We start from the raw sequence: 27073 nt of genomic DNA, 5'->3' as shown, positions 1-27073 counted from the left end.
CAGCAATTTCGTTTGTGGTAAAAAATGTCACTATGGGACCAAGTTGGTTACTGGAATTTGCTAGATTTGACCAACAGAAAGCTGCTTGAAAGTGACTCCTGTGTGAGCTGTGCTTCATACATTACGTCGCTACACTGCTGACAATGATCAATGGACTTTTTTGCCTGTGTAATTTCACGAAATTCAACTCGCTGCAACATAAAATGCAATCAATAATAAAATCTTCACAAGGGACATGTGAGGTACTTAAAGAGTTAGAAAAGTGAAAAGGTACAGCAGATTCGTTTTCAATTCAATGCAACAATTTATGTAAAAATGGTTAAGCTCCAAAAATGTCCCAGAAAAGATCCTAAAAATAATCAATGAGTTCCCAGCTCATGTGTTATGGGTTGTGTATAAGTCTTCTGAAGCCATATAATAGCTTTTTCCTCTTTTTTTGTCGAAAAAGACTAAACTTGAAGTTATAATTCAGAGTTAAAATGTCTTCAAATGCAAATGATAAAGATATAAGAAAAAATGCATAGCATTATTGGCGCCAAACCTGTGATATTATTTTTCCGAGTAACATGAATGAGATTTGAGAGCATGAGGGAATTTTTTCAGAGAATAACTGATTAAAAAAACACAAGTACACAGTCAAACAATACATTTTCACACAGAGAAAGTTCATAGTAATAAAGTACTTGCATGTGGTGTATAGGTAACTTACTGTAATTCAATGTTGCCACTGAAATGTTCAGATTATTTTAGAAATGTACTGGTTGTTCTGGGGAAACAAAAGAACAAAGCTGATTATTCACAAATATTTATTGACCAGTAAATGGCTTTAAAGTTAGGCTAAACAAAAACAGACCAAACTATATTAACCTGCTTTTGTTATTCATAAAAAACGCCAATGACGACAGCAGGAATCAGCTAAATTAGTCAGGCTACAGTGTTGGGAAAGTTCACTTGGGGAAGTTCAGTTCACAAATTTTAAAATGAACTAGTTCAAAGTTCAGTTCATGAACTAGTTCAGTTCATAGTTCAAACTTCAAAATTTTGAACTAAAGTTCACAGTTCCAAAAAATGAACTAGTTCAGTTCTTTTTTTCCATATGTTGCTGAGCTATTATTTTTCAAAATTATTGCCACAGCCCATATAAAACCACAGACAGCAATTATGTTATCAGTTTTAACACTGAAACTATGCGTCAGATTTCATCTTCATATCCAATTTTAAAATCCTTATCCAACCAGGGTTTACATAGCATTGAGGGTAGGGTTGCCAACTAAACAAATGCGGGACAATCGTGCATGGTTCTTTACAGGAAAATGAGGGACACTCATTTTTATTTTGGATAAATTTACTTTGAACCTTTTATTCATGAAAGAATCCTGATTTTTTTTTTTTTTTTTTTTACATTAATAATAATCAGAAATGTTTCTTGGGCAGCAAATCACATCAGTATATTATTCCCTCAGGACGATTTCATGCTTTCTTGCGTGGCTGGATGTATGTTGGACTCACAATAATCACGTTGTTTGAATTCGTTAAAACTGATTTGCCGAAATCAAAACCCAGTCGGACAGTGAAAGGGATTTGCCGTTAGCGCGAGTCCGGATCGAAGCGACCAGACAGCGGAGGATTCTGTGCGCAAATCAAATAATGATTTGTCCCAAAATAATAATTAATTGAATTCTCAATTTAGAGTTTGTTATTCGTATGGTCTGATGCGCGTGAGTGTGGACTGTGATTGGATGATGACCGGTGTCGTGATCAAGTGCCGTGTTGTTCAGTCATAGGCCTACAGTGGTTAGATCAGCGTCAATAAACGGGACAACGGAGGTTCCGAACGGGACAAATACATTTCTATAGAAATCTTGCACCCTTTTGAACGAAGTTAAACTGAGAGAGCGTGCCGTTCACAGACATCAGAATGAACGAGTTCACAGTAACGTTCATCAGGCAGTAATAGAGTAGCCTACGTTCAGATCACGTTCGCCCAAAATATGAACGAGTTCATGAACTATCGTTCAATGAACGCGTTCAGGCACAACACTGTCAGGCTATATCAGCAATTTGAAGACACAGTTGTACATGTTGAATTGAATGACTAAATCAATCTAAGACAATAAGTCAATAATTTCCATTTGTTCATTAGATCAACGTATCCCAGATAGCAACATTGTTTCGGCCCGGATACGGCCCACATCTGGCACTTGTGGAATGCGGATCTGGCCCACATGCAGCGTGGAATGACGGCCCTTGTGTGGCCCACTCCTGTTTGCCAGATCTGGGCCACAAGCAGGCCATAGCAATGCCACATGTCAGCCAAGAGCAAAGAAATAAACCAGAACTGGACCTTATCTGAGCCACAAAATCTGTGTATATTAAATATGGAGTCATCTCAGCCTTAATAAGCCTGTTAACAAGCAGAATCACTGAAGGAAAGAAGAGAACAGAAAAAGAGACGAGCAGAAACACAAGAACTACAACTGACTTCAGCCACAGTCTAAGATGAAATCAACTGAAGAGAAAAGAAGTTGTCTTTGACGATCTCAGCAGAGGAGGATTAAACAACTCCACAAACAGCATTACCAGCTTCACTTATTACTAACCAGACTGACTTTATTTCTGTCAGACGTCTACAGAAGTTTTTATTGAGATTTAACAGAGGTTTAACTCTAATGTGTTTCATTTAAAGTCACCATAAGAGTGACTAGTGTTTCCATTAGTTGGGCTCTTAACTCTTAGTATAACTTATGTCTTTTTTGGCCGCTGTGACAGTGTGTTTGTCAAACACATTTGCAGCAGCAAAGAAAGCTAAAGTGAACCGAGATCAGGTGATCATGGTTACCTGTTGATGATTTTATAATCATCATGAAATAGACTGATTCACTGATGATTTTGGACTCTAACAATTGTGTTGATCCATTAATATTGTCACATCACAAACCCTGTGTTACTGCAGCATGAGATCTAGCAATATTATAACAATCAGTTTAAAGCTTTTAACAAACATGAGATCAAAAGATTAACTTATGCTGACACACACAGATATCAACAATCAGCGTATGAATCTCAACAATGGTGACAATCACAAATATTTAGATAAACAGATAAATTCAGAACATCACTGAAAAGCTATTAATTCACAACAAAAACAACAGCAAAAGATAAAAGCAAATATTTAGAATCAAACAAAATTATAGGACAATTCAGCTGCATAATTTATTCAAGTTGCAATGCATTCTGGGAATTTTGCACTATGCTGGTACCCAGCATGCATTGCAGCAAAGTACTTTTGATTGTCACCATTGTTGAGATTCATACACTGATTGTTGATGTCTGTGTGTGTCATATTAAACTTCTTTTTTGTGCTCATGTTTGATAAAGTCTTCTATCTTGTTATGATATTGCTGGATCTCATTCTGCAGTAACACAGGGTTTGTGTTGTGACAATATTAATGCAACAACACAATTGTTAGATTCCAAAAACATCAGTGAAAAAGGTTATTTCATGATGAATATAAAATCATCAACAGGTAACCATCATCACCTGAACTCATTTCACTTTAGCTTTCTTTGCTGCTGCAAATGTGTTTGACAAACACACTGTCACAGCGGCCAAAAAAGACAAAAGATATAATAAGAGTTAAGATCCCAACTAATGGAAACACTAATCACTCTTATGGTGACTTTAAATGAAACACATTAGAGTTAAACCTCTGTTAAATCTCAATAAAAACTTCTGTAGACGTCTGACAGAAATAAAGTCAGTCTGGTTAGTAATAAGTGAAGCTGGTAATGCTGTTTGTGGAGTTGTTTAATCCTCCTCTGCTGAGATCTTCACAGATTTAATGTCTTCTTTTCTCTTCAGTTGATTTCATCTCAGGCTGTGTCTGAAGTCAGTTGTAGTTCACATGTGTTTCTGCTCGTCTCATTTTCTGTTCTCTTCTTTCCTTCAGTGATTCTGCTTGTTAACAGGCTTATTTAGGCTGAAATGACTCCATATTTAATATACACAGATTTTATGGCTCAGATAAGGTCCAGTTCTGGTTTATTTCTTTGCTCTTGGCTGACATGTGGCATTGCTATGGCCTGCTTCTGGCCCAGATCTGGCAAACAGGAGTGGGCCACACAAGGGCCGTCATTCCACGCTGCATGTGGGCCAGATCCGTATTCCACAAGTGCCAGATGTGGGCCGTATCCGGGCCGAAACAATGTTGCTATCTGGGATCTAGCATCGCGGCTAAAACCTTCATACCAGATACTGTGCAATAAACGAGTGGTAAACACTGTAAAAACGTAGTATTGTATAGCCTAATAAATGTAGTTTATATATATGTGTGATTGAATATATAGTGAGTAGACTCTGTATTTATATTTATTTGGCGAGTTTACAAACCTTGTAACGGAGAGCCGAACAAACGGCGGAAGCTTTGATGAGAGGAGCAGTTACTTTCAAACCAGATGACGATCAGCTGAGCATCACTGAAGCGACGACAGCAGAGGAGAGAGCAGCAGTTTCGTGACAGAATAAAACTTTTAACTTAAAACTTTTCTCCTCCTGGTTCTTCTTCTTCATATTATTAATATTATTATTATTTAGTTTTGTAGTTTAAGGTTTAAATTAATCAATAAAATAGGCCTAGATACTAAATAAATGTAAGCTACCCAGGTGAAAAGACGTAGGCCACTGTTAAATGTATTACAAATGCATTAAAGTATATTTGTATTGTAGGCCTATACTAAAAACACACTCAAGTACATTTTTAATACATTTATAGTAGCCTACGTCTTTTTCACCTGGGTATGTATACTGAATCAAACTTAAGTAGCCTATAATAATAATAATAATAATAATAATAGGATATTAATAATCTTATTCCTCCAGATGCTGGCTTTAACATAAGAGATCTTCCAGGAACCACTTAAATGTTAAAAGATCTTCCAGTAACCCTTTTATCGCATTCAAGTTCCTCTTTCCCCCAAAGCACTTCGAGCTCTCATGGTAATGAAAAGGTGACTCTAGAACCTCTGAACTAAATACAAAGTGCTTAAAGGATCCCATAAGTTCCAGCAAGAACCTCAAAGATTGTCAATGCTCCTCCAGTAACCCTAGGCTACTATAGGAGAAAGAGCTTTGAGGCACTTAAATTACATTTTGAAGTTCCTTGAGTATCCGACAGGATATTTGAGGCTCCTTTAGTTTTTACAGTGTAGTTGCTAAAATAGATGTTAATATTTTATAGTCCACACACAGGAGGCTAATAGGACGATAACTAGAACACTGCAATGGATCTTTTCCTTCCTTATGCAGGACTGTGATGATAGCCTCAGACCATGACTCTGGAGGATTCCCTGAATTTAACACATAATTATATAACTTACATAATATCAGAGTGAGGTCATCAACAAACACTTTATAATATTCTCCTGCAAATCCGTCTATTCCTGGTGTTTTATTATTTTTTAATTTAATAATTGTTTCTTTCACCTCCTTTTCTCTAATTGGCTCTACTAACGCAGAGGCTTCATCCACCGTCAACTTGTCTAATTTAAATTTTTGAAAGAACTCATGTATTTTTTTCTTCTTTCAATTCCTGATGTTGACCCTTATATAATTGTTCATAATATTTGGCAAAGGTATTTGCTACTGCTTTTGGGCTAGTTTTGACATCGTTGATTTTGTATGATTTTTAAGTAATTCATTTGCATTTTATTGTATGACATAAGTATTTGATACATCAGAAAAGCAGAACTTAATATTTGGTACAGAAACCTTTGTTTGTAGTTACAGAGGTCATACGTTTCCTGTAGTTCTTGACCAGGTTTGCACACACTGCAGCAGGGATTTTGGCCCACTCCTCCATACAGACCTTCTCCAGATCCTTCAGGTTTCGGGGCTGTCGCTGGGCAATACGGACTTTCAGCTCCCTCCAAAGATTTTCTATTGGGTTCAGGTCTGGAGACTGGCTAGGCCACTCCAGGACCTTGAGATGCTTCTTACGGAGCCCTGGCTGTGTGTTTCGGGTCGTTGTCATGCTGGAAGACCCAGCCACGACCCATCTTCAATGCTCTTACTGAGGGAAGGAGGTTGTTGGCCAAGATCTCGCGATACATGGCCCCATCCATCCTCCCCTCAATACGGTGCGGTCATCCTGTCCCCTTTGCAGAAAAGCATCCCCAAAGAATGATGTTTCCACCTCCATGCTTCACGGTTGGGATGGTGTTCTTGGGGTTGTACTCATCCTTCTTCTTCCTCCAAACACGGCGAGTGGAGTTTAGACCAAAAAGCTCTATTTTTGTCTCATTAGACCACATGACCTTCTCCCATTCCTCCTCTGGATCATCCAGATGGTCATTGGCAAACTTCAGACGGGCCTGGACATGCGCTGGCTTGAGCAGGGGGACCTTGCGTGCACTGCAGGATTTTAATCCATGACGGCGTATAGTGTGTTACTAATGGTTTTCTTTGAGACTGTGGTCCCAGCTCTCTTCAGGTCATTGACCAGGTCCTGCCGTGTAGTTCTGGGCTGATCCCTCACCTTCCTCATGGTCATTGATGCCCCACGAGGTGAGATCTTGCATGGTGCCCCAGACCGAGGGATATTGACTGTCATCTTGAACTTCTTCCATTTTCTAATAATTGCGCCAACAGTTGTTTCCTTCTCACCAAGCTGCTTGCCTATTGTCCTGTAGCCCATCCGAGCCTTGTGCAGGTCTACAATTGTATCCCTGATGTCCTTACACAGCTCTCTGGTCTTGGCCATTGTGGAGAGGTTGGAGTCTGTTTGATTGAGTGTGTGGACAGGTGTCTTTTATACAGGTAACGAGTTCAAACAGGTGCAGTTAATACAGGTAATGAGTGGAGAACAGGAGGGAAAATCTAACAGGTCTTTGAGAGCCGGAATTCTTACTGGTTGGTAGGTGATCAAATACTTATGTTATGCAATAAAATGCGAATGAATTATTTAAAAAAATCATACAATGTGATTTTCTGGATTTTTGTTTTAGATTCCGTCTCTCACAGTTGAAGTGTACCTATGATAAAAATTACAGACCTCTACATGCTTTGTCAGTAGGAAAACCTGCAAAATCGGCAGTGTATCAAATACTTGTTCTCCCCACTGTAAATAACAAATAGGGAAAGTGAAACTACAGATGACTAGTTCTCAAACCTTGTGATAAGTAATCACAAAAACAGAGTTTGCTTGTGCCAGTGACAGAGGGAAAAGGTAGGGTTTTTTTAACCAATTGAACAATCATATTGAAGGTGGCATGTTAGTCACGACAGGGCTCCAGACTAACTTTTTTTATTAGGTGCGCTGTAGCCCCTGACTTAAAATTTTAGGAGCGCAAGCAGAAAATTTAGGGGCACATCTTAAATCACCTTGCAATGCAATTATTCACATTTTCCCCCAAAATAACTGTATTACTGACAAATGCTTTGATAATAAATAGACTTAACGTACAGAAATTACAATGTGCAGTTTTATTTTAAGTTCACAGGGCTACAGACTAACATTTGAGGGCAGCGGCACTAAGTTCTACAGAAAGTATCTGGTAGCACTGTGGGATGACAAAGCACTGAGCTTAATTTGAGGTGTAGATAATATTAAGACATTAACTATTATCATTCATAAAGTTAATTTTAATTCAAAAGCAAAATGAGTGACAAAATAGATATTAGGGAGTGAAAATAGCCAATAAGCGCCCTCAGCAGCTATGTTTATAATGGTAATTTAATCTTTTTTTTATTTATTTTTTTTATAAGTGTGAGTTTTCCTACTTCTTGAAACTTTTAGTTTTATAAATAGAGACAATCTTTAAAGGATGAACAAAAAATTTTTTGGTCAACACATTAAAAACAACATTTAAATATGATATTATAGTTTTGAAGTGCTGGAAAAAGATATGTGTAGGCTACTGTTATAACCACAGTATACCATAGTTACAGTTAGTGTTACTACATTAAATCCATGGTGAATGTTGCTGATCTGTGGACCTAAAGCCTTCTATAACTTGTTCGTTCATGGCACATGTTTCTCCTGGTTTCCACGTCACGTTTCCACGTCGAATCTGAATGTTTCTCACTGGATCTCGCAGCGATGTTATTAATTCTGTCGCGAACTCAATGGATTTCTTCACTGGATCTCCATGATGTAACGGTGTCGCGTAATCGAGATCCGCCCGCGACTGGCGAGAGAAGCTCTGCGCTGTCTATTATTGGTTCGAACTATTAAACGGTCCGTGACGCAGAAATGAGTAGCGCAGTTTTTTTTCCGCTTTCATATTGTTTTGATTTATTAACGTCACGGCATACTCTATGCTTGAGGCTGAGATTGTGTCTAACTAGCATATTGTGTTTAAACTGCGAAGTGCCTGCACTGTCTGCAAACTTCGTTTTCCCCGCAGTTCTGGGGTAGCGACTGCAACATTCGCAGTTCATTAAGTTCGTCTCCTTACAGTACCCTCGACCAGCTGAATTCTCGCAGCCAGTCTTCCCGAAAATGGTGGGTTCGGGCCTTTATCACCTCACAAACCTCTGATTCTGAATCATCATCCGGCTGTGTCTGTGACATTGATATTTGTCTCCGTCTCCTTCCCACGGACGTTTACGCGCGCTCGATTATCTCTAGGACCCTCCCCCTCCACACATTAGCCAGTTACAGTGGCCATTCCCAATTCTTCTCACACTCATTGGCCTGCCACACATTCCGGATTCATTGACGTGCCCCTTCCGTTTAATGTGTAAAAACAAAACAAATTTACTGGTCGCACATGTGTGACTGGATGGAAAATTCAGTCGCACACTCTCAAATTTTGGTCGCAAAATGCAACCATTTGGTCGCAGTCTGGAGCCCTGCACGATAATCTTATTTGTTGTCTCGATTCTATAAAATCTATTGTATCCGTGTTTTCTGGTGGGATTCTCAATGGAATTTGTCTGAGATCCTCCGGCCTTGTCTCTTGGGAGAGATTCCCTGAGAACTGCTCGGGAAGATCTCCTGGCCGTGATTAAAGCATTTAAAGGACATTTGTGGAAGTCTGTTTATTCCTGTTTACTCGATTATTCCTGCGCAGGAAGTGAGCTAGTTTAGGGAAGCAAGTTAGTTAGAGTAAGAAACTCAGCCAGTTGTCGACTGAAGATGCAAGAGCTAGAGTATTAAGGTATTGGGTGTCGATTTGGAGACGCCCCAGATAAAGGTATTGGGTGTCGATTTGGAGACGCCCCCAGTTAATAAGATCAATTGGGTGTCGATTGAAGACGCCCCAGATAGTTAGGTTTAGGGAAAAATCTACCACAATATATATATATATATATATATATATATATATATATATATATATATATATAGAGAGAGAGAGAGAGAGAGAGAGAGAGAGAGAGAGAGAGAAAGAAACAGTGACGAAACACGTTTGTCCATTTAGGGGTCCTGTAGAAACATGCCAGTGAAAATGGCTATTTCAATATAAGGGGGCCCACGGTGTATGCAGATAGAAATGTCTCATTCTAAGGTAACACAGACTACACATATGGGATTACCAAGAGAGAATCACAGCAAATGGGCATCTAGCCCAGTACAATGGCTGATCGACCGAACGGGATACAGCAACGAGGGTCTGTCTCCTCCGGCGGCAGTGCTTGCAAGTTCACCACCTGGTCCCTTAAGGGAGTGGTGAGAACTTTGGGCACATATCTGGGCCGGGGTCTCAGGACCATGTGAGACAGTGCCAGCCCAAACTCAAGGCACGATTCACTGACTGAAAATGCAGCTGAGAAGAACACCACTCAGCAAACAGACTCCACTCTAAAGCATAAGATCATAGTAGAGGGAGCTCTGGCTTGAATGATAGCATCTACCACCGCCGGTGGTAGGCCACTTAAGTTCTCCATGTCCGGTCCAGAAGCCACACATGGAGGTTTTAGAGGTCTGGACGTGGGTGCCATATGGTGCCAAGTCTCTGAGAAAGCAGGCTGCCTCAGGGGAATCTGCCAGGGAAGGCTGGAAACCAGGTCCGGGTGGGCCAATAAGGCGCAACCATCAAGACCTGCTCCCCGTCCTTGCACAGTGTCTGTGCCAGCAAGCTCACTGGGGAAAACGCATACTTGCGTAGGCCCTGGACCAGCTGTGAGCCAGTACATCCGTGCCGAGGGTCCCCTCGGTCAGGGAATAGGACAACTGGCAGTGGGAGGACTCCTGGTGGGCAAACAGGTCTACTTGTGCGTCCCCGAATCGACTCCATATCAGCTGGACCACCTGGGGATAGAGTCTCCATTCTCCCGGAAGTGTAGAGCTGTTGTGAGAGCGTGTCGGCCACATGATTGAGCTCGCCCGGGATGTGAACAGCAAGGAGCGATTTGAGCCGCACTTCTGACTTCAGAGGAGGAGATGGTGGGTGAGTTGTGACATGCAACGTGAGTGTACCCCGCCTTGGTGGTTAATGTACGCAACGGTCAGTGTTTTCCGTACGGATCAACGCGTGCTTGCCCTTAAGCAACGGTCAAAACCAGCAAAACCAGGCAATTGGTATACCACTGCAGTGGTCCCATCCAGCTGCATGCCTGTTCCACACAGCGCCCCAGCTCGTTCTTGAGACATCTGTTGTAACAACAACGCGACTAGACACTTGTTTTAAGGGCACTCCGGCCCATAGAAAGGCAAGTTATGACCAGGTTCTGCGACAGATCGGTGTGAAGACCACACGGAGTGTGCACCATGCCCATCTCAGGACTCAGCCATGTAGCCAGTGCTGAAGCGGTCTCATTTGCATTAATCCGAGCAGCGTTACCACTGCGAAAATCAGACAACGATGACCACGGACTGTTGAGCAGCTGTCTTAGTATATCAAAACTGCAACAATTAGTATCCTCAGTTCCCAAACGGTTAAAAAGTGTAATTAAAAGGAAAGGTGATGTGACAGTGGTAAACATGCACTTGTCCCAAATTTTTTATAGTGTGTTGCAGTCATCAAAATAAAATAAAAATTATATTTACAAAATACAATAAAGTTGGTCAGTGAACATTGGAAAATTTTCCTTTGCACTATTGCCAGTTAAATAAAGGTTAAAGAGAATATTTTTTTATTTTTTTATGTTACATTTTACAAAATGTCCCAGCTGTTCTTGAATATAAACAATACAACTGTTCAATGTTAGTTCAGATCCATTAAATACAATTAACAGAGTTTGGTTCGAAAACGCAATAAATCCATTTTGATTAATTTGAGTAAAAATGTATTTCTTTACCAAGAAAGTGGCAAAATGAAAACCACTATTTTCTGTTTCAAACTTTCACATAGCATTTTGAGATTATAATAACATAAAAAATTCAAATCCAGATTTTGATTTTCAAAGATTTATTATAAAAATGGTTGGTTTTTCCCCCCAAAATGCAATAAATCCATGACAATTTTTTTTCAAAATGCAATTAATCCATTGAATCAATATAAAAGTTATTTTTCATATTGAAACTGTTGAAAATACACAACAAAGTAAGTTTATTAGTATAATAATATTAGTATAATAAGTTTCACATACAAAAACACATACTTCGTCATATTAAGAACACTAAAGAAGATTCACATATTATAGTATCAATTTTATGAACACTAAAGAAGATTCACATACAAAAACACATACTTCGTCATATTAAGAACACTAAAGAAGATTCACATATTATAGTATCAATTTTATGAACACTAAAGAAGATTCACATATTATAGTATCAATTTTATATCACTTGTAGGCCTAAAATATATTTTTAAAGATTTTATTCAACCCATAGCCCTGTTGAGCAAGGTCACCACAAGCTATTGTGAAGGAATAGCTATCAATAGCTCACAGTGACCTTGCTCAACAAGGCTATGGGTTGAGTAATGCCAGAGTTATGCTTCAAGTTTTAAACAATGAGTAAAAATCACATTCATTTTCTTGTGTTGTGCATACTATAAATTCATTGCATTAATATAATATCTGTGTAAAACTGTTCAAAATAGAACTGTAAAGAAGATTGACAACTGATTTGCACATGACACCTCTTGTATTAGACTACAGAAAATTACATTCATATTTAAGACATCTTTGTATTGAATTGATTGTCTTGTGCATACTATAAATACATTGCATAATTATAACAATATTCTTTTTAAAAACATTCAACAACTTATCATTCATTAAGAAATCAGTGAATGGTCACTCTCAAAAGGCTGGCATAATGGGCAGATACTCTTCATGACTGTCACAGTCAACATCGTTTGTATTATTTCACAGAGTTTTAATTGGGAAGCTGACTTGGCTTGAAGTTTGCCCTCTTCTTTACTCTCTTGCGTCGTGTGAGAACAAGCAACAGCCGGCACTTTTCAATACCGACCAGATACAATACTGATTTTTGCAGGAACTAATTTTTTTTTTTTTTATGATGTTTATCATTGGAACCAAACTCTTTTGATTTTAATAAAGTATTAATAAATGCTGAAATTAACATTAACTAAGATTTTAATAAAGTATTAATAAATGCTGAAATTAACATTAACTAAGATTAATACATTCTAAGTATTGTTCATTGTTAGTTCATGTTAACTAATGTTGACAAATGGATCCTTATTGTATAGTATTATACACGGTTATTGGAGGTAAGAAATGAAAGTATTCTACCATTTTTGTTATATGCACAATTTGGAGAATATGAGGAAAAAGTGAGCAGGTGTGGCTTGGAGTCTGACAGAGAAGTGAACCAAATGGATTTGGTTTGGTTGAAGAAAAAGAAAGTAAAAAGGAACAGGGGGGATGGTTGATCAGTATCTTGGTCAGAAACAGCCGTTCTGGGAATATCCAACAATATTCTGAATCCATGCTGAATTGATGCACAACGAAAGAAAGATGTGTGGAGTGAAATGCATCACTTTTGCACTGTGGATTAATATTCTCAGTGTAATAACAGGTAAGAAGAACTAGCTTACACTTTTTTTAAACAATTTTAACCTTCTACATTTCATAATTTTGACAGTAGACATTTATTTTGTATTTTTTACAGAAAAAAAAGACTTTGAAATAGAATTAACCCCAACAAAGCCAGTTAAACATGTTGGTACGGATTTGGAGCTGATCTGTCACGTGAAAGGTTGTCCAGTTAATGTGACCTTCACGTGGAGAGCATTACAGGACACATTTCACGGCGGAAAAATTAAAGATGAGAAGACTGTTTCCCGCATGCTGATCAGGAACATCACAACTGAACACAATATTAAAATGGTGTGTAGAGCTACTTGTGAGGGAAAAACCAAAGAGAGAACGTCAGATATAAAAGTGTTCTGTAAGTAATGTTTCTCCTGTTCTCCCAGTTAGACGTGATTTTGAGTTTATGGATATGGAAAACCATTTTAACATTTATAATTAGGCTAATAGTAGGTCTACAAGTTACCAGGATTAATATACTAAATATTCCTTGTTAATAATACCTACCTACTCCAGTTTGGCCATGATTATTCATTTCAACTATTCGTATAATTATTGTTAAGTTACTATTTGATGATTGCATTCCTTACAAGTAACAGTTTTATTGTTGTTCCAATTGCTGTTATACTTTTGTTTTGAAATGACTACATAATGCTGCTTGTCTAAGTACTGATAGAAATGTTATCAGTAATAACTGGAATCGATTAGACTAGGCAGTAGCAAATGAACAGTATTCAACATATATGTTCAATATATGGTAACTATGGTAAATGATTTGGATGCTGTTATGATGAAGTGTATTGTTTGCAGCATTTCCACAAGATCCTGTACTGCCCAAAATAAAGAGTTTGATAGCAAACCAAACACAGAAGCTCAACTGCACGGTCCACAACGTTTACCCTCTGGAGAGGATACAAATTGAGTGGCTTCGTGGAGATAAGACACTCCATGTGGATCAACCTGAAGAATCTTTTGATAATGTTCTGAGTTATTCCTCTGTGTTCAATTATACGCCGTCTGACTCGGATCTGGGCAAGAATATTAGTTGCAAGGCAACACTGAATATCGCTGAAATTGGATTGGAAAAAACTCGTAATTCGAATGCTGAATGTAAGTTGTAGAGCAACACTGGCTAAATTTTATTAAAGGAATATTCTGGGTTCAGCACAAGTTCTTTTAGGTTGTGAGGCACTTAAAATGAAAGAGAATGTGGCCAATTTCTAGAAGATTTAAAAACAGAAATGTTGATTTTATACAGCACATGCATAAATTATTTTGTGAAAAACGTACTCGGTTACTAACGTAACCTCGGTTCTCTCTAGAGAGGAAACGAGTACTGCGTAATATCTTACGCTAGGGGAAATCTCTTTTCCGCGAGATACTGAAGCCAAAAAATTATCCTTAATTTTGAAATAATGTAAAACGCGTTGCGGCAGCATGCAGACATAGGCGAGACAGCTCGCGCGCCTATTGGCTGCCCTGCGGCAACTGCAGCAGCCTATCGATTAGGCCCTATCGTGACGTCATCACCAATGGGGGCGCTTCGCGCCCCATACGTCACGTCCCGCTGAAACGGGCGTGGCCTGGGGCTATAAATATAGCATCGAAAGGCTAGCTTACCGGTTTTTCATCGCCGGAGCGAACCGGAGCGTGCGCAGGCACGGCAAGATACGCAGTACTCGTTTCCTCTCTAGAGAGAACCGAGGTTACGTTAGTAACCGAGTACGTTCTCTTACGAGAGGTACTCTCGTACTGCGTAATATCTTACGCTAGGGGAAACAGTGTAAAACGCCGTGCATGCTATGATCCAGCACCAAAGTCCCAAGGGCAGGTGCCCGGGCTCATGTAGTACATGATCATAAGTGACTCACAGAGAGCCCAGGAAGAGTGGCTAGAATAGCATCATTCCTGTAATGCAGCATCCTATAAGAACAGTTATAGTGATGGTATTTACTCAGTCAGGGCGACCCCGGCCTGGACTGATGAATATAGTGGGTCTTACACATTGCCCATAGAGCTGCGCGATCTAAACGAGCGTTGCTCGCGCTATTTTGGTATTCTGGGCCGGACGTACTCGGGGCAGACAGTACCGATTTCTAGACTGAAAGCAGCTTAGCTTGCAGAGCGGGAACCTCTAGGTTATAAAACCTTATAAATGTAGACGGGGAGGCCCAGCCTGCCGCCATACAGATATCTTGCAAGGCAATCCCACTAGACCAAGCCCACGACGAGGCCACGCCTCTCGTGGAGTGCGCTCTGACACCCAATGGGCACTGCAAGCCCTTAGAGGTGTAAGCCAGCGCTATAGCATCGACTATCCATCTGGATAGGCTCTGTTTCAAAACGGCGAGTCCCTTAGAACGTCCGTAGAGTGAAACAAAGAGCTGCTCCGTCTGTCTGAAAACAGACGTGCGGGACACATAAGCCCTTAGCGCCCTGACTGGGCAAAGGAAGCTGGCGTCCTTCTCCTCGTTAGAGACCGGCAGGGCAGACAGGGAAATTACCTGGGCCCTGAACGGTGTATTGAGGGATTTAGGGACGTACCCGTGCCTTGGTTTGAGTATGACTTTCGAGTCATTTGGCCCAAACTCCATACACGTCGCGCTCACTGAGAGCGCTTGTAAGTCCCCTATGCGCTTCACTGAAGCGAGAGCCAGAAGAAACACCGTTTTGAAAGACAAGTGTTTGATATCTACTGACTGGATAGGCTCAAATGGGGCACCCTTCATGGCCTCCAAGACCGTAGAAAGGTCCCATATGGGGACTGAGGGAGGTCTGGGAGGATTTAACCTCTTAGCTCCTCTAAGGAACCGAATGACCAGATCGTTCCTTCCTAGTGACTGACCAAGCGTTGGTTTGGAAAACGCTGCTATAGCCGCCACATAGACTTTGAGCGTGGATGGGGCTCTGCCTTCACCCAGTAGCTCTTGTAGGAAGGAGAGAACCTCCGTCACTCCACAGTCCAGGGGTGAAAAGCCGCGTGCTGTGCACCAGCTGGAGAACACTGACCATTTTGAGGAATAGAGCCGTCTCGTAGAGGGAGCTCTAGCCTGCATGATCGTGTTTAACACTCCCTCTGGGATATCAGAGGGTACCCGTTGATGGCCCACGCATGTAGGGACCAAAGCTCCGGGCGAGGATGCCAGATCGAGCCCCTGGCTTGAGAGAGGAGGTCCCTCCTCACTGGTATTGGCCATGGGGCAGTGCTCGTCAGCTGCATAAGAACTGGGAACCAAGCCTGGTTCTTCCAGAACGGAGCAACCAGTAACACTGAGCATCTGCTTTCCCTGATCCGCTCTAATACCTGAGGTAGGAGCGTGATGGGGGGAAAGGCATAGAGCGGGCAGCGGGGCCAGACGTGGGCCAGCGCATCCCTGCTCTTTGAGAAAAATTCCGGGCAGTGAGCGTTTTCTTGAGACGCAAACAGGTCTATCTTTGCTCTGCCGAATGTCTGCCACAGCAGTTGGACTGTCTGCGGATGCAGTGACCATTCTCCTGCTGGAACATTGTTCCTGGACAGTCTGTCTGGTCCCACATTCAGGTGGCCAGGCACATGCGCTGCTCTGAGCGAGCGCAAATTGTGCTGAGCCCATACCAGGAGGCGTTTCGCTAACCTGTATAGGTTTCGGGATGTGATGCCTCCCTGGCGATTTATGTAGGCTACCACTGACATGTTGTCCGAGCGGACCAAGACGTGGTGTCCTGCTATTTGGGGACGAAAGCGCCTCAGCGCGTTGTCGACTGCCATCATTTCCAGGCAGTTTATGTGCAGAAGCTTTTCCCGTTCTGACCACTGGCCAAAAAACGGTCTGCCCTCGAGCAGTGCTCCCCATCCCGAGGTGGAGGCGTCCGTGGACACCACCTTCACACTCGAGGAAGTCCCCAGGCTTACACCTGACTGGTACCAGTCGGTCGCTCTCCAGGGTATCAGTGCTGAGACGCATTCCTGATCGACCTTGAGACGAAAGAGACCTGAAGTCCATGCTCGACGCGGTACTTGCGCTTGTAGCCAGAACTGCAGTGGGCGCATGCGAAGCAGACCCAGCTGGAGAACTGTGGATGCTGCTGCCATGAGACCGAGCATCCTTTGAAACTTCTTTAGCGGGACTATAGTGCCGCGGCGGAAGGTTTCTGTCATGCGCTGAATAGTCAATCTGCGCTGTAGCGATATTTGAGCTGTCATTGACAGCGAGTCCAGTTCTGTGCCCAGGAAAGATATTCTCTGACTGGGAGACAGTGAACTTTTCGCCCAGTTGACTTTGAGACCCAGATTCTCGAGATGTTCGAGTAAAATGGTTCTGTGTTCTATGAGCTCCGTATGTGACTGAGCTAGAACCAGCCAATCGTCCAAGTAGTTCAAAACTCGCATTCCCCGAAGTTTCAGGGGAGCGAGGGCTGCGTCCATGCACTTCGTGAATGTACGGGGTGCTAGGGACAGGCCAAACGGTAGGACTGTGTATTGATAAGCCTGGCCCTCGAAGGCGAATCTCAAAAATCGCCTGTGACGTGACGCTATTTGTATTTGGAAATACGCGTCTTTCAGATCTATTGACACAAACCAGTCCCCGTGGCGAATTTGCGCGAGGATTTTCTTGGTTGTGAGCATTCTGAACCTGCGTTTTGAAAGCGCTACGTTCAGTTGTCTTAGATCTAGAATGGGTCTGAGACCCCCGTCTTTTTTCGGAACCAGAAAATATCTGCTGTATAGCCCCCCTTCGCTCTGAGCTTGAGATAAAGGCTCTATTGCCCCTTTGCTCAACAGCTTCGCAATTTCGGTACGAAGTACACTTGCTACTTCCTTTTCTACCGTGGTTTCGACTCGCACCGCACAACGGCGGGGACGTCGAGCGAACTGTAGCGAATAGCCTCTTTTTATAATGTTCAGCACCCATTCTGATACACCGGGAAGCTTTGCCCACGCATGTGCGTGCATAGCTAAGGGTTGAATGAGATTGGAGCTCTGGTCGTGACATAGTGGCGACCGGGGAGCTTCGGTATGCTGTATTATAGACACCGCATTTGCAGCGCTCGAGGCGGGGAGTGTTTTGATCACAGCGGGCGGTTCGCCCGCGCTCGGCTCTCTCACGGCAGGTAGCTGAGAGACGGCGAGCGTGGGGGAAACCGAGGGATTCGTCATGTCTGTGAGTGAATGTGGGCGCAGGACAGCGGGCACATTTGCACTGAAAACACCATCGACCTGAGTCGGTTGTATGTGTGTTGGTTTCGTTTTTACAGAAACCAAGAGACATGCAGCGTGTAGTGTTTGTGGGCACTGGGACGTGGGCACGTTCACTACATTCTGTGCGCAATCGACATGAGTCGATTTTATGTGCGCGAGCCCTGTGGGGCGGGCTGTGTCTGTGTGTAGGAATGGGCACTGGGCAGTGGGCATTTTTACTACACTCATAACACCGTCGGCCGTGGCCGGAATACCAGAAAATACGCTCTTTACAGGATTTATCTGGGTCGCCGTGAAAACGGCGTTTGTGTACAGGCAAGCGGGTAATGCAACCGACTTGTTTACTGCAGAGTACACTGGAACAGTCGCATGTAATGGAACTGGACGAGCGGGAAGTTTTGGTGGAAACCCGGCCGCAGCGGGGCTTGAACACCGTCGTTTTCCTAAGCTGGCTAGGAAGACTTTGAGGCCTCGGGCTTCATCTCAACCTTCGGCCGAGTCCCACGCTGTGGGGGGCGGCGGCCGGCAGAGCGAGAGCGTGGTCTCTGGTCCCGGGCCTGTCGACGCTGTGAAGCGGCGGCGGGGGGCGGTGGCTGCGAGCTGCGAGCAGACGGCTGTTTAGAGCGGCCTGATGCGGAGCTAGAGCGCTTTGGCAAAAAGTGCTTCATGGCCTGCGACGTCTTTTGTACCTCAGCGAATCTGTCCGCGAAATCTTTGACGGACGATCCAAAGAGGCCAGTAGCAGAAACGGGGGCGTCGAGGAACACAGAGCGCTCCGAGTCCGGCATTTCTGAAAGCGTCAGCCAGAGGTGTCTCTCAGCAACGGTGAGAGAGGCCATGTTCCGCCCTATGGCCTGTGCAGCGGATTTCGTAGCGCGGAGTGCGAGGTCCGTAGCGCTCCTTAAATCCGCCACGTTGATTACTTCCGTGCCTTCCTCGTCCAGCTTTCGGAGAAGGTTAGCTTGGAAGATCTGGAGAGTGGCCATAGTGTGTAGCGCTGATGCAGCCTGCCCAGCGGCGGTGTAAGCGCGACTGTGCAGGGTGGAAGTAGCGCGGCAGGCTTTTGAAGGTAGCGCCGTCTTAGTCCGCCGTCCAGCAGAGGGCGGGCAAAGATGGGCTGCTACCGCCTCCTCCACTAGAGGGAGAGCGAGGTATCCTCTGTCTTTGGCACCGTCCACCACGGAGAATGCCGCCGAAGCAGAGGAACGTAGCCTGGCTGAAAAAGGGGCGCTCCAAGACTTTGCCAGTTCTTCATGAAGCTCAGGAAGAAACGGGGCGGGTCTTGAGGGCGTGGAAACGCGGTCCCCTTGCAGAAAACAGCCGTCCAGACGGTTGCGTGTAGGCTCGGCGGGCGCGGACCACTCGAGGCCGAGGCTCTCTGTGGCCTGTGTGAGCAGACGCATCAGCTCAGCTTCAATGCTGGCCCGTTTTCCTGACGACTCGCGGGCAGAAGAAGGGGCGAGGTCCACAGAGCTCGCCCAATCCTCGCTGTCCGAAGCCAGGATAGAGCAGTTGTCCTCCTCGAAAACTGCCGCTTCTTCCTTGTCATCTCCGGCGGAAGCGGCGGCCAGCGGCGGCCACTGTCCGGGAGTGAGAGACTCGAGAGAAGCAGACGGCGAAGCTGGCAGGCGCACCGGCGAGCTTTTCTCGGTGGGAGGCTCAGGGATCCGCTGAGCACGGCGCTTTTTACGGCGCGGCGTCGAAGCGGGGGGTGCAGGCTCGTGGAAAGTTGCCATGCGAGTCCTCAGAGTCGCCATAGGCATAAGCTCGCAGTGAGGGCATCCGCCGTCAGCGAGCGCTAGAGCCGCATGTCCTTCACCCAGGCAGGAAACGCAGATGACATGGCGGTCCCCGTCGCTGAGTGGGGCTCGGCACGAGCCACAGGATGGACGAGACATCTTGAAAAAGACGCTCTGCTCTTTTAGAAAGGGAGTGTGAGTCGCGGCGGCGAACACACACAAAGCAATGAAAGGATATAACGCCGGATAGCGTAGCAGGAACGGTGGTTGAAGGCGGCGCGCCCAGCGACTCCAGGTACCGAACTCGTCCCGCTGAAATGCTGTTTCCACGGCGCGGCTTCTTCTCTCTGGATCCAGCGATGCGTGAGCTCCGCTGAAGAGATGAAAAATCGGTAAGCTAGCCTTTCGATGCTATATTTATAGCCCCAGGCCACGCCCGTTTCAGCGGGACGTGACGTATGGGGCGCGAAGCGCCCCCATTGGTGATGACGTCACGATAGGGCCTTATCGATAGGCTGCTGCAGTTGCCGCAGGGCAGCCAATAGGCGCGCGAGCTGTCTCGCCTATGTCTGCATGCTGCCGCAACGCGTTTTACATTATTTCAAAATTAAGGATAATTTTTTGGCTTCAGTATCTCGCGGAAAAGAGATTTCCCCTAGCGTAAGATATTACGCAGTACGAGAGTACCTCTCGTAAGAGAACCTGTTATTTGAACGTGATATTCAATAATATTATTGATCTTCCTGCATTGACACCATTATATGAGAACTGAACTGAGCTGGACGATGACATCACGGTGGCTCATATATATCTCATAATATGTGGCTCATATTTCTCACTGTAAACACGCCACCCGTGTGCGCTCAGCTATTTTTATTTATTTATTTTCTCTCGCGCGCTCGCGCCTTTGAGTTCAGAAAAGCTCAGGTGAGTAAGAAACACTCAACAAACACGGTGAGTAATGTCTTGTCCTGTTATTATCATGCGTTGCGTCTGAATGCGTTGTTGTTTTTGGAGCTCTATCGATTTGATTTATAATTCTTGATTTTTCTCTTTAAACTCGCTTACAACGAACATTTTCTACTTTTCCTCACTGAGAAGCACTAATGTTACTGCTCAAACCTAATTGTTACAACGCGGACTGTTGAGCAGACGCGTCTCAAGCCTATTAGTGATCCAACGCTGCATACTCTTAAAGGTTACGTCCGTGGATCACGGCTGAACGCGTCTTCTCCACACTCACTTATAAACAAACATTTTTTTTTCGCCTATCGTGCGTCTACTCTACACCCCTACCACTAAAAAACCTAAAAAACCTCATAGTTACAACGCGGACTGTTGAGCAGACGCGTCTCAAGCCTATTAGTGATCCAACGCTGCATACTCTTAAAGGTTACGTCCATGGATCACGGCTGAACGCGTCTTCTCCACACTCACTTACAAACAAACTTATAATATAAATTAGTATTAATATTGATAGCATCACTGGTAGCTTCGTTGCTAACTCACTGTCCATCTGTTAAAATGGCGAATATATCAGATGTAAGTAGTCTACCGCTTGGTGCAGGTGAGGACACATTTGAGCTTCACGCACTGCAGTCTGAGCTGGAAGCTGTTGAGAAACAGATCCACAACCTTTTATTGAGACAGGCCGAGCTGAGAGACCGGTGTTTGGCTCTTGAAACATCACGCGCCGATGCACACAAATCAGTGTTTAACGTTACTAACCCGCTGACTCCGACCGCGTCTACTCCGTGCGTTCCTCAGCATCGGTCGAAATCAGCCATGGTCTCGTTCACTCCGGCTCCAACACGCCACCACGAAGCCTGGGTGGTTCCGCAGCGGAAGACGCGAGTCAGGTTTAGACCAAGACTTTCTCCGACCCTCCCGGTTTTCGAGTTATCGACACAAAACCGCTTCTCCCCTCTACGCGAAACAGAACGCGATGCTGTGATCATCGGCGATTCCATCGTTCGGCATGTACACGCTACGTTAGGTAAAAGTAAGGTGCAAAGTCACTGCTTTCCTGGTGCTCGTGTTTCTGAAATCGCTGCTCGCGTTCCCGAGATCCTGAACGGTGACGAGCGCGTCGGAACTGTGGTCCTGCACGCGGGAGTGAACGACATCAGGCTGCGCCAGACGGAGATTCTGAAGAAAGACTTCAGGAATCTAATCGATACGGTACGCAGCACATCGCCTGAAACAACGATCATTGTGTCAGGACCGCTTCCCACGTACCGACTAGGGCATGAAAAGTTCAGCAGATTATTTGCGCTAAATGAATGGTTAATGTCATGGTGCAATGAGCAGAAACTGCTCTTTGTAAATAATTGGAATCTGTTTTGGGAGCGTCCTAGGCTTTTCCGTGCTGATGGCTTACACCCAAGCAGATTCGGAGCGGATCTTCTGTCAGATAACATCTCCAAAATGTTAAATACCCTTTGACTAGTAACCAAAAGTCCAAATCATAGTCTCTGCTGCACCAATTCAACTGATATAAATACTAGTGTAGAACATTGCATAGAAACCGTGTCTATTCCTCGTTTAGTGAGATCAAATAATAAATCTAATGCAGGATCTAGGAAAAATCTAATTGTTATTAAAACAGAAAATGTTGCTATTAGTAAACAAAAACTATTTCTAAAGCTAGGTCTTCTAAACATTAGATCACTCACACCTAAGGCAGTTATTGTAAATGAAATAGTCACAGATAATAGCTTCGATATACTTTGCCTTACTGAAACCTGGCTTAAACCAAATGATTATTTCGGTATTAATGAGTCTACTCCTCCTGGATACTGTTATAAGCATGAGCCCCGTCTGATTGGTCGTGGCGGAGGTGTTGCAACCATTTATAAAGATATTCTAAATGTTACCCAGAAAACGGGTTATAAGTTTATTTCATTTGAAGTACTTGTACTAAATGTTACGCTCTTAGATGTTAGAAAAACATCCCTATTATCTCTAGCCTTGGCTACCGTATATAGACCGCCAGGGCCTTACGCTGATTTCCTAAAAGAGTTTGCAGATTTTCTCTCAGACCTATTAGTCAATGTCGATAAAGCACTAATTGTTGGAGATTTTAACATACACGTAGATAATCCAAATGATGCGTTAGGAGCTGCGTTTACAGATTTATTAAATTCATTTGGGGTCAAGCAAAACGTCACCGGACCAACACATCGTCTTAATCATACACTCGATTTAATTATATCACATGGAACCGATCCAACCGATATAGATATCATTCCACAAAGTGATGAAGTCACTGATCACTACATGGTAACTTGCATATTACGTACTGCTGTAATATGTCATGCGGCGTCGCGTTATCAACCAGGCAGAACAATCCTCCCATCCACCATAGATAATTTCTCAAATTGCTTATCTAATCTGTCTCAGCTGCTGCCTGAACCCAAACAAACAGATGAACTAGAAGAACTAACTAGCACTATGAGCACCATTCTCTCTAGAACATTGGATGAGGTTGCACCTATTAAATTAAAAAAGGTCAGAGAGAAAAATAAAGCACCATGGTATAACAATACTACGCATGTTTTAAAGAGAGAAACGCGTATTTTAGAGCGTAAATGGAAACAAACTAATTTAGAGGTCTTTAGAATCGCGTGGAAAGACAGTATGTCACGTTATAAAAAGGCCCTAAAAGCGGCCAGGGCTGAGCACCTCCGCAAACTAATAGAAAACAACCAAAACAATCCAAGGTTTTTATTTAACACCGTGGCTAGACTAACAAATAAACAGACGCCACCCGAACAAAATATCCCGTTACAGTTCAGTAGTAATGATTTCATGAACTTCTTCACTGAGAAAATAGAAAGCATCAGAACCACAATTGTAAACGTTCAATCTTCAATCGCGCCTTATAATTCAGCTTCAATTATCACCCCGAAAGAACAATTACAGTGCTTTACAACTATAGAACAAAAAGAGTTAAATAAACTTATCACTTCATCTAAAACAACAACATGTTTATTAGATCCTATACCAACTAAACTACTGAAAGAAGTGTTACCTGTAGTGGAAGATCCTCTCCTCAATATTATTAACTCGTCTTTATCTTTAGGTCATGTTCCAAGAACATTTAAACTGGCAGTTATAAAACCTCTCATTAAGAAACCACAATTAGATCATAATAATCTAGCAAATTATAGACCCATTTCAAATCTTCCATTTATGTCTAAAATATTAGAAAAAGTGGTGTCCGCTCAACTGGGCTCTTTCTTGCAACAAAATGAGATCTATGAAAAGTTTCAGTCTGGATTCAGACCGCATCATAGCACTGAAACTGCGCTCGTTAAAATCACAAATGATTTACTTTTAGCTTCTGACCAAGGCTGTATCTCAATACTAGTTTTACTTGATCTTAGTGCTGCGTTCGATACTATAGATCATACATTACTCTTAGATCGACTACAAAATTATACTGGTGTTCAAGGACAAGCACTAAGCTGGTTCAAATCATACCTATCTGACCGCTACCATTTTGTCTATTTAAATGGAGAAAAATCGATCATAACTCCAGTGAACTATGGAGTGCCGCAGGGATCTGTATTAGGCCCTCTGTTATTTTCAATATATATGATGCCACTTGGAAATATTATAAGGAAACATGGAATTAGTTTCCATTGTTATGCTGATGACACTCAAATATATATTTCATCACGGCCGGATGAAAACGCAAAATTTTCCAAATTGACAGAGTGTGTTAAAGATATAAAAGATTGGATGACCCGTAATTTTCTTTTATTAAATCCAGACAAGACAGAGGTAATACTTATCGGTTCAAAAAACCGCCCACAAAACCTCGCACAATACAACTTTAACATCATAGGATGTCCTGTTACTTTATCCTCTACAGTAAAAGACCTGGGTGTTATACTCGATTGCAACCTGTCTTTTGAAAATCATATTTCATATGTTACAAAAACAGCCTTTTTCCACCTTAGAAACATTGCTAAGCTACGTAATATGCTATCAGTTTCTGATGCAGAAAAGTTAGTTCATGCATTCATGACCTCGAGACTGGATTACTGTAATGCTTTACTAGCTGGTTGTCCTGCATCCTCAATAAACAAGCTACAGTTAGTCCAAAATGCCGCGGCTAGAGTTCTTACTAGATCAAGAAAATATGATCATATAACACCGATTTTATCATCACTGCATTGGTTACCTATAAAGTTCCGTATTAATTATAAGGTATTGCTACTGACTTATAAAGCCCTAAACGGCTTAGCTCCAGTCTATTTAACGGATCTTTTATCACCCTATAATCCATCGCGCTCTTTAAGATCACTAAATTCAAGGCTTTTGGTCATACCTAGGATATCCAGAACCACCAAAGGAGGGAGAGCATTCTCACATTTGGCTCCAAAACTCTGGAATAGTCTTCCTGATACTGTTCGTTGCTCAGACTCGCTCTCCCAGTTTAAAACTAGATTAAAGTCGCATCTCTTCAGCCAGGCATTCATATAATCCTACAGTTCAAACTACAATCCGGCCTCTAGCTCATAAATGCCAGAGGAGAACTGGCCCCCGACTGAGCCTGGGTTCTCCCAAGGTTTTTTTTTTCTCCATTAGGTCACCTGATGGAGTTTTAGGACACCATTAGGTCACTTGATGAAGTTTTTCGGTTCCTTGCCACTGTTGCCTTTGGCTTGCTCAGTTGGGGATATTTTGGGGATATTTAATTTAATTTTATCAATCAATAAATTCCTCTTGAAACAAACTTTGTTGTATTATTTTAATTTAATACTGTGAAGCTGCTTTGATACAATCTGTATTGTGAAAAGCGCTATACAAATAAACTTGACTTGACTTGACTTGACATATATGCACTAAATTGATCACTTTTTTACAACAAAAATTAACCATCACTGAACTTACTTAAGCTGGACTATGACGCTATTTTCTACTAGAGCTGCTATACAGCCGAAACAAACTTTGTTGCATTATTTTCCTGTTATCGCTGTAAATCTGTTAGGACTGTGCACGAGCGCCAAGAGAGCACAGTTCCCTTCTGCCTGATAACAGCAACAACGAACACTCATCATGACTTCAAAGACAACACATCCCAGCGCCAGAACAACTCTATTTTTAACACGAACAAACAAACACACCAGTCTAAAATATTGTAGGGACATTGATTTTACATTTTCATGCCCCTAAACATAACGAAATGTGACATGTCAGTCAGACGTCCTCTTAGGCTGTCCTTGGCCAATGACACTGTTATGGAGTCCAGACCTTCTGCCGTCAGTCTGAAAGTAAACAAATAGCACATTGTACTCGTGTACAAAGTGTACCATAGACCAGTGGTTCCTAAACCTGTCCTGGAGTACCCCCAACACTGCACGTTTTCTTTGTCTCCCTAATCAAAACACACCTGATTCAACTCATCAGCTCATTATCACACGGGTTAATGAGCTGATGAGTTGAATCAGGTGTGTTTGATTAGGGAGACAAAGAAAATGTGTTGGGGGTACTCCAGGACAGGTTTGGGAACCACTGCCATAGACAGTAATATAAATGGACACAGCGACCCCATTGGATTCAACGGAGAAAAGTGAAGTCAATTAGAAGCACTCACTTCCTGATGGCCGAGCGTACTGCGCAGACTCAAACTGAGCTTGACGACGTAGATGAGACGTGAGCAACCCGTCTGTCTTCTAGTAGCTGTGCCAAGAGAAATCTGAATCATTCCCTTCCGAAACTTGCAGAGACGGAGAGTGTGAGTAGGAGGTGTCCATGAGCAGGAGGTGTCCATGAGCTAGGAGCAGGAGCAACTTTTGCTAAGTATTCTGATTAATTATTTTGTCATTTTGCCTCCACGTCCCCCCGATTGCCTGCGAGCTTCTCCTCCTGTCCATACGGTAATCTCTCTACTGTGTGACAGAGAGTCGCGTGGTTATGACGCAATCGTAAGCCTATTTTTACAAAAACAGCTTCTACGGGGCCATAACGTAAGATACAAGGTAATGGAGCCTTTTATACATTTTTGTGTTTCTTTAGAAATAAATAATGGACAAATTGAGTCTTTAAACGCCTCAGATGTAAAGTTATTCGCTGTCAAAGTGACACCAAAATGAATGGGAGTCAATGGAATGCTAACAGCAGGTGATGGTCTGCTAATCAATGGCGGCGCCCGGGGAAGCTTAAATTTTATGCTGGAGACAGGAAATGCAAACATGT

General features: G+C 42.9%; 1 protein-coding gene and 1 long non-coding RNA gene across 4 annotated transcripts in view; one reads left to right on the top strand and one right to left on the bottom strand.

Moving 5' to 3' along the window:
- LOC309501653 (vascular cell adhesion protein 1-like) overlaps positions 1–27073 on the top strand; it is an 83948-nt gene that overhangs the window by 54322 nt on the left and 2553 nt on the right. The window contains exons 2-4 of one of the 3 annotated variants that reach the window (XM_082173815.1): positions 12625–12932; positions 13026–13304; positions 13757–14056. In XM_082173815.1, the coding sequence (XP_082029941.1) occupies positions 12854–12932; positions 13026–13304; positions 13757–14056 (658 nt within the window). In that variant the 5' untranslated portion in view covers positions 12625–12853. Of the gene's footprint in view, positions 1–12318; positions 12933–13025; positions 13305–13756; positions 14057–27073 lie in introns of those variants that run through there. The other 2 variants (XM_082173814.1, XM_082173816.1) reach the window with 2 other exon arrangements.
- LOC309501693 lies at positions 20570–26657 on the bottom strand. The gene is made up of 3 exons (XR_014206972.1): positions 26376–26657; positions 25706–26209; positions 20570–20702 (listed from the first exon to the last, which is right to left on the bottom strand). It is a non-coding gene; the product is annotated as an uncharacterized lncRNA (long non-coding RNA).

This window comes from Leuciscus leuciscus, assembly GCF_965113295.1.
Source record: "Leuciscus leuciscus genome assembly, chromosome: 6".
Lineage (NCBI taxonomy): Eukaryota > Metazoa > Chordata > Actinopteri > Cypriniformes > Leuciscidae > Leuciscus > Leuciscus leuciscus.
This window is presented reverse-complemented; position numbering and strand designations above follow the sequence as displayed.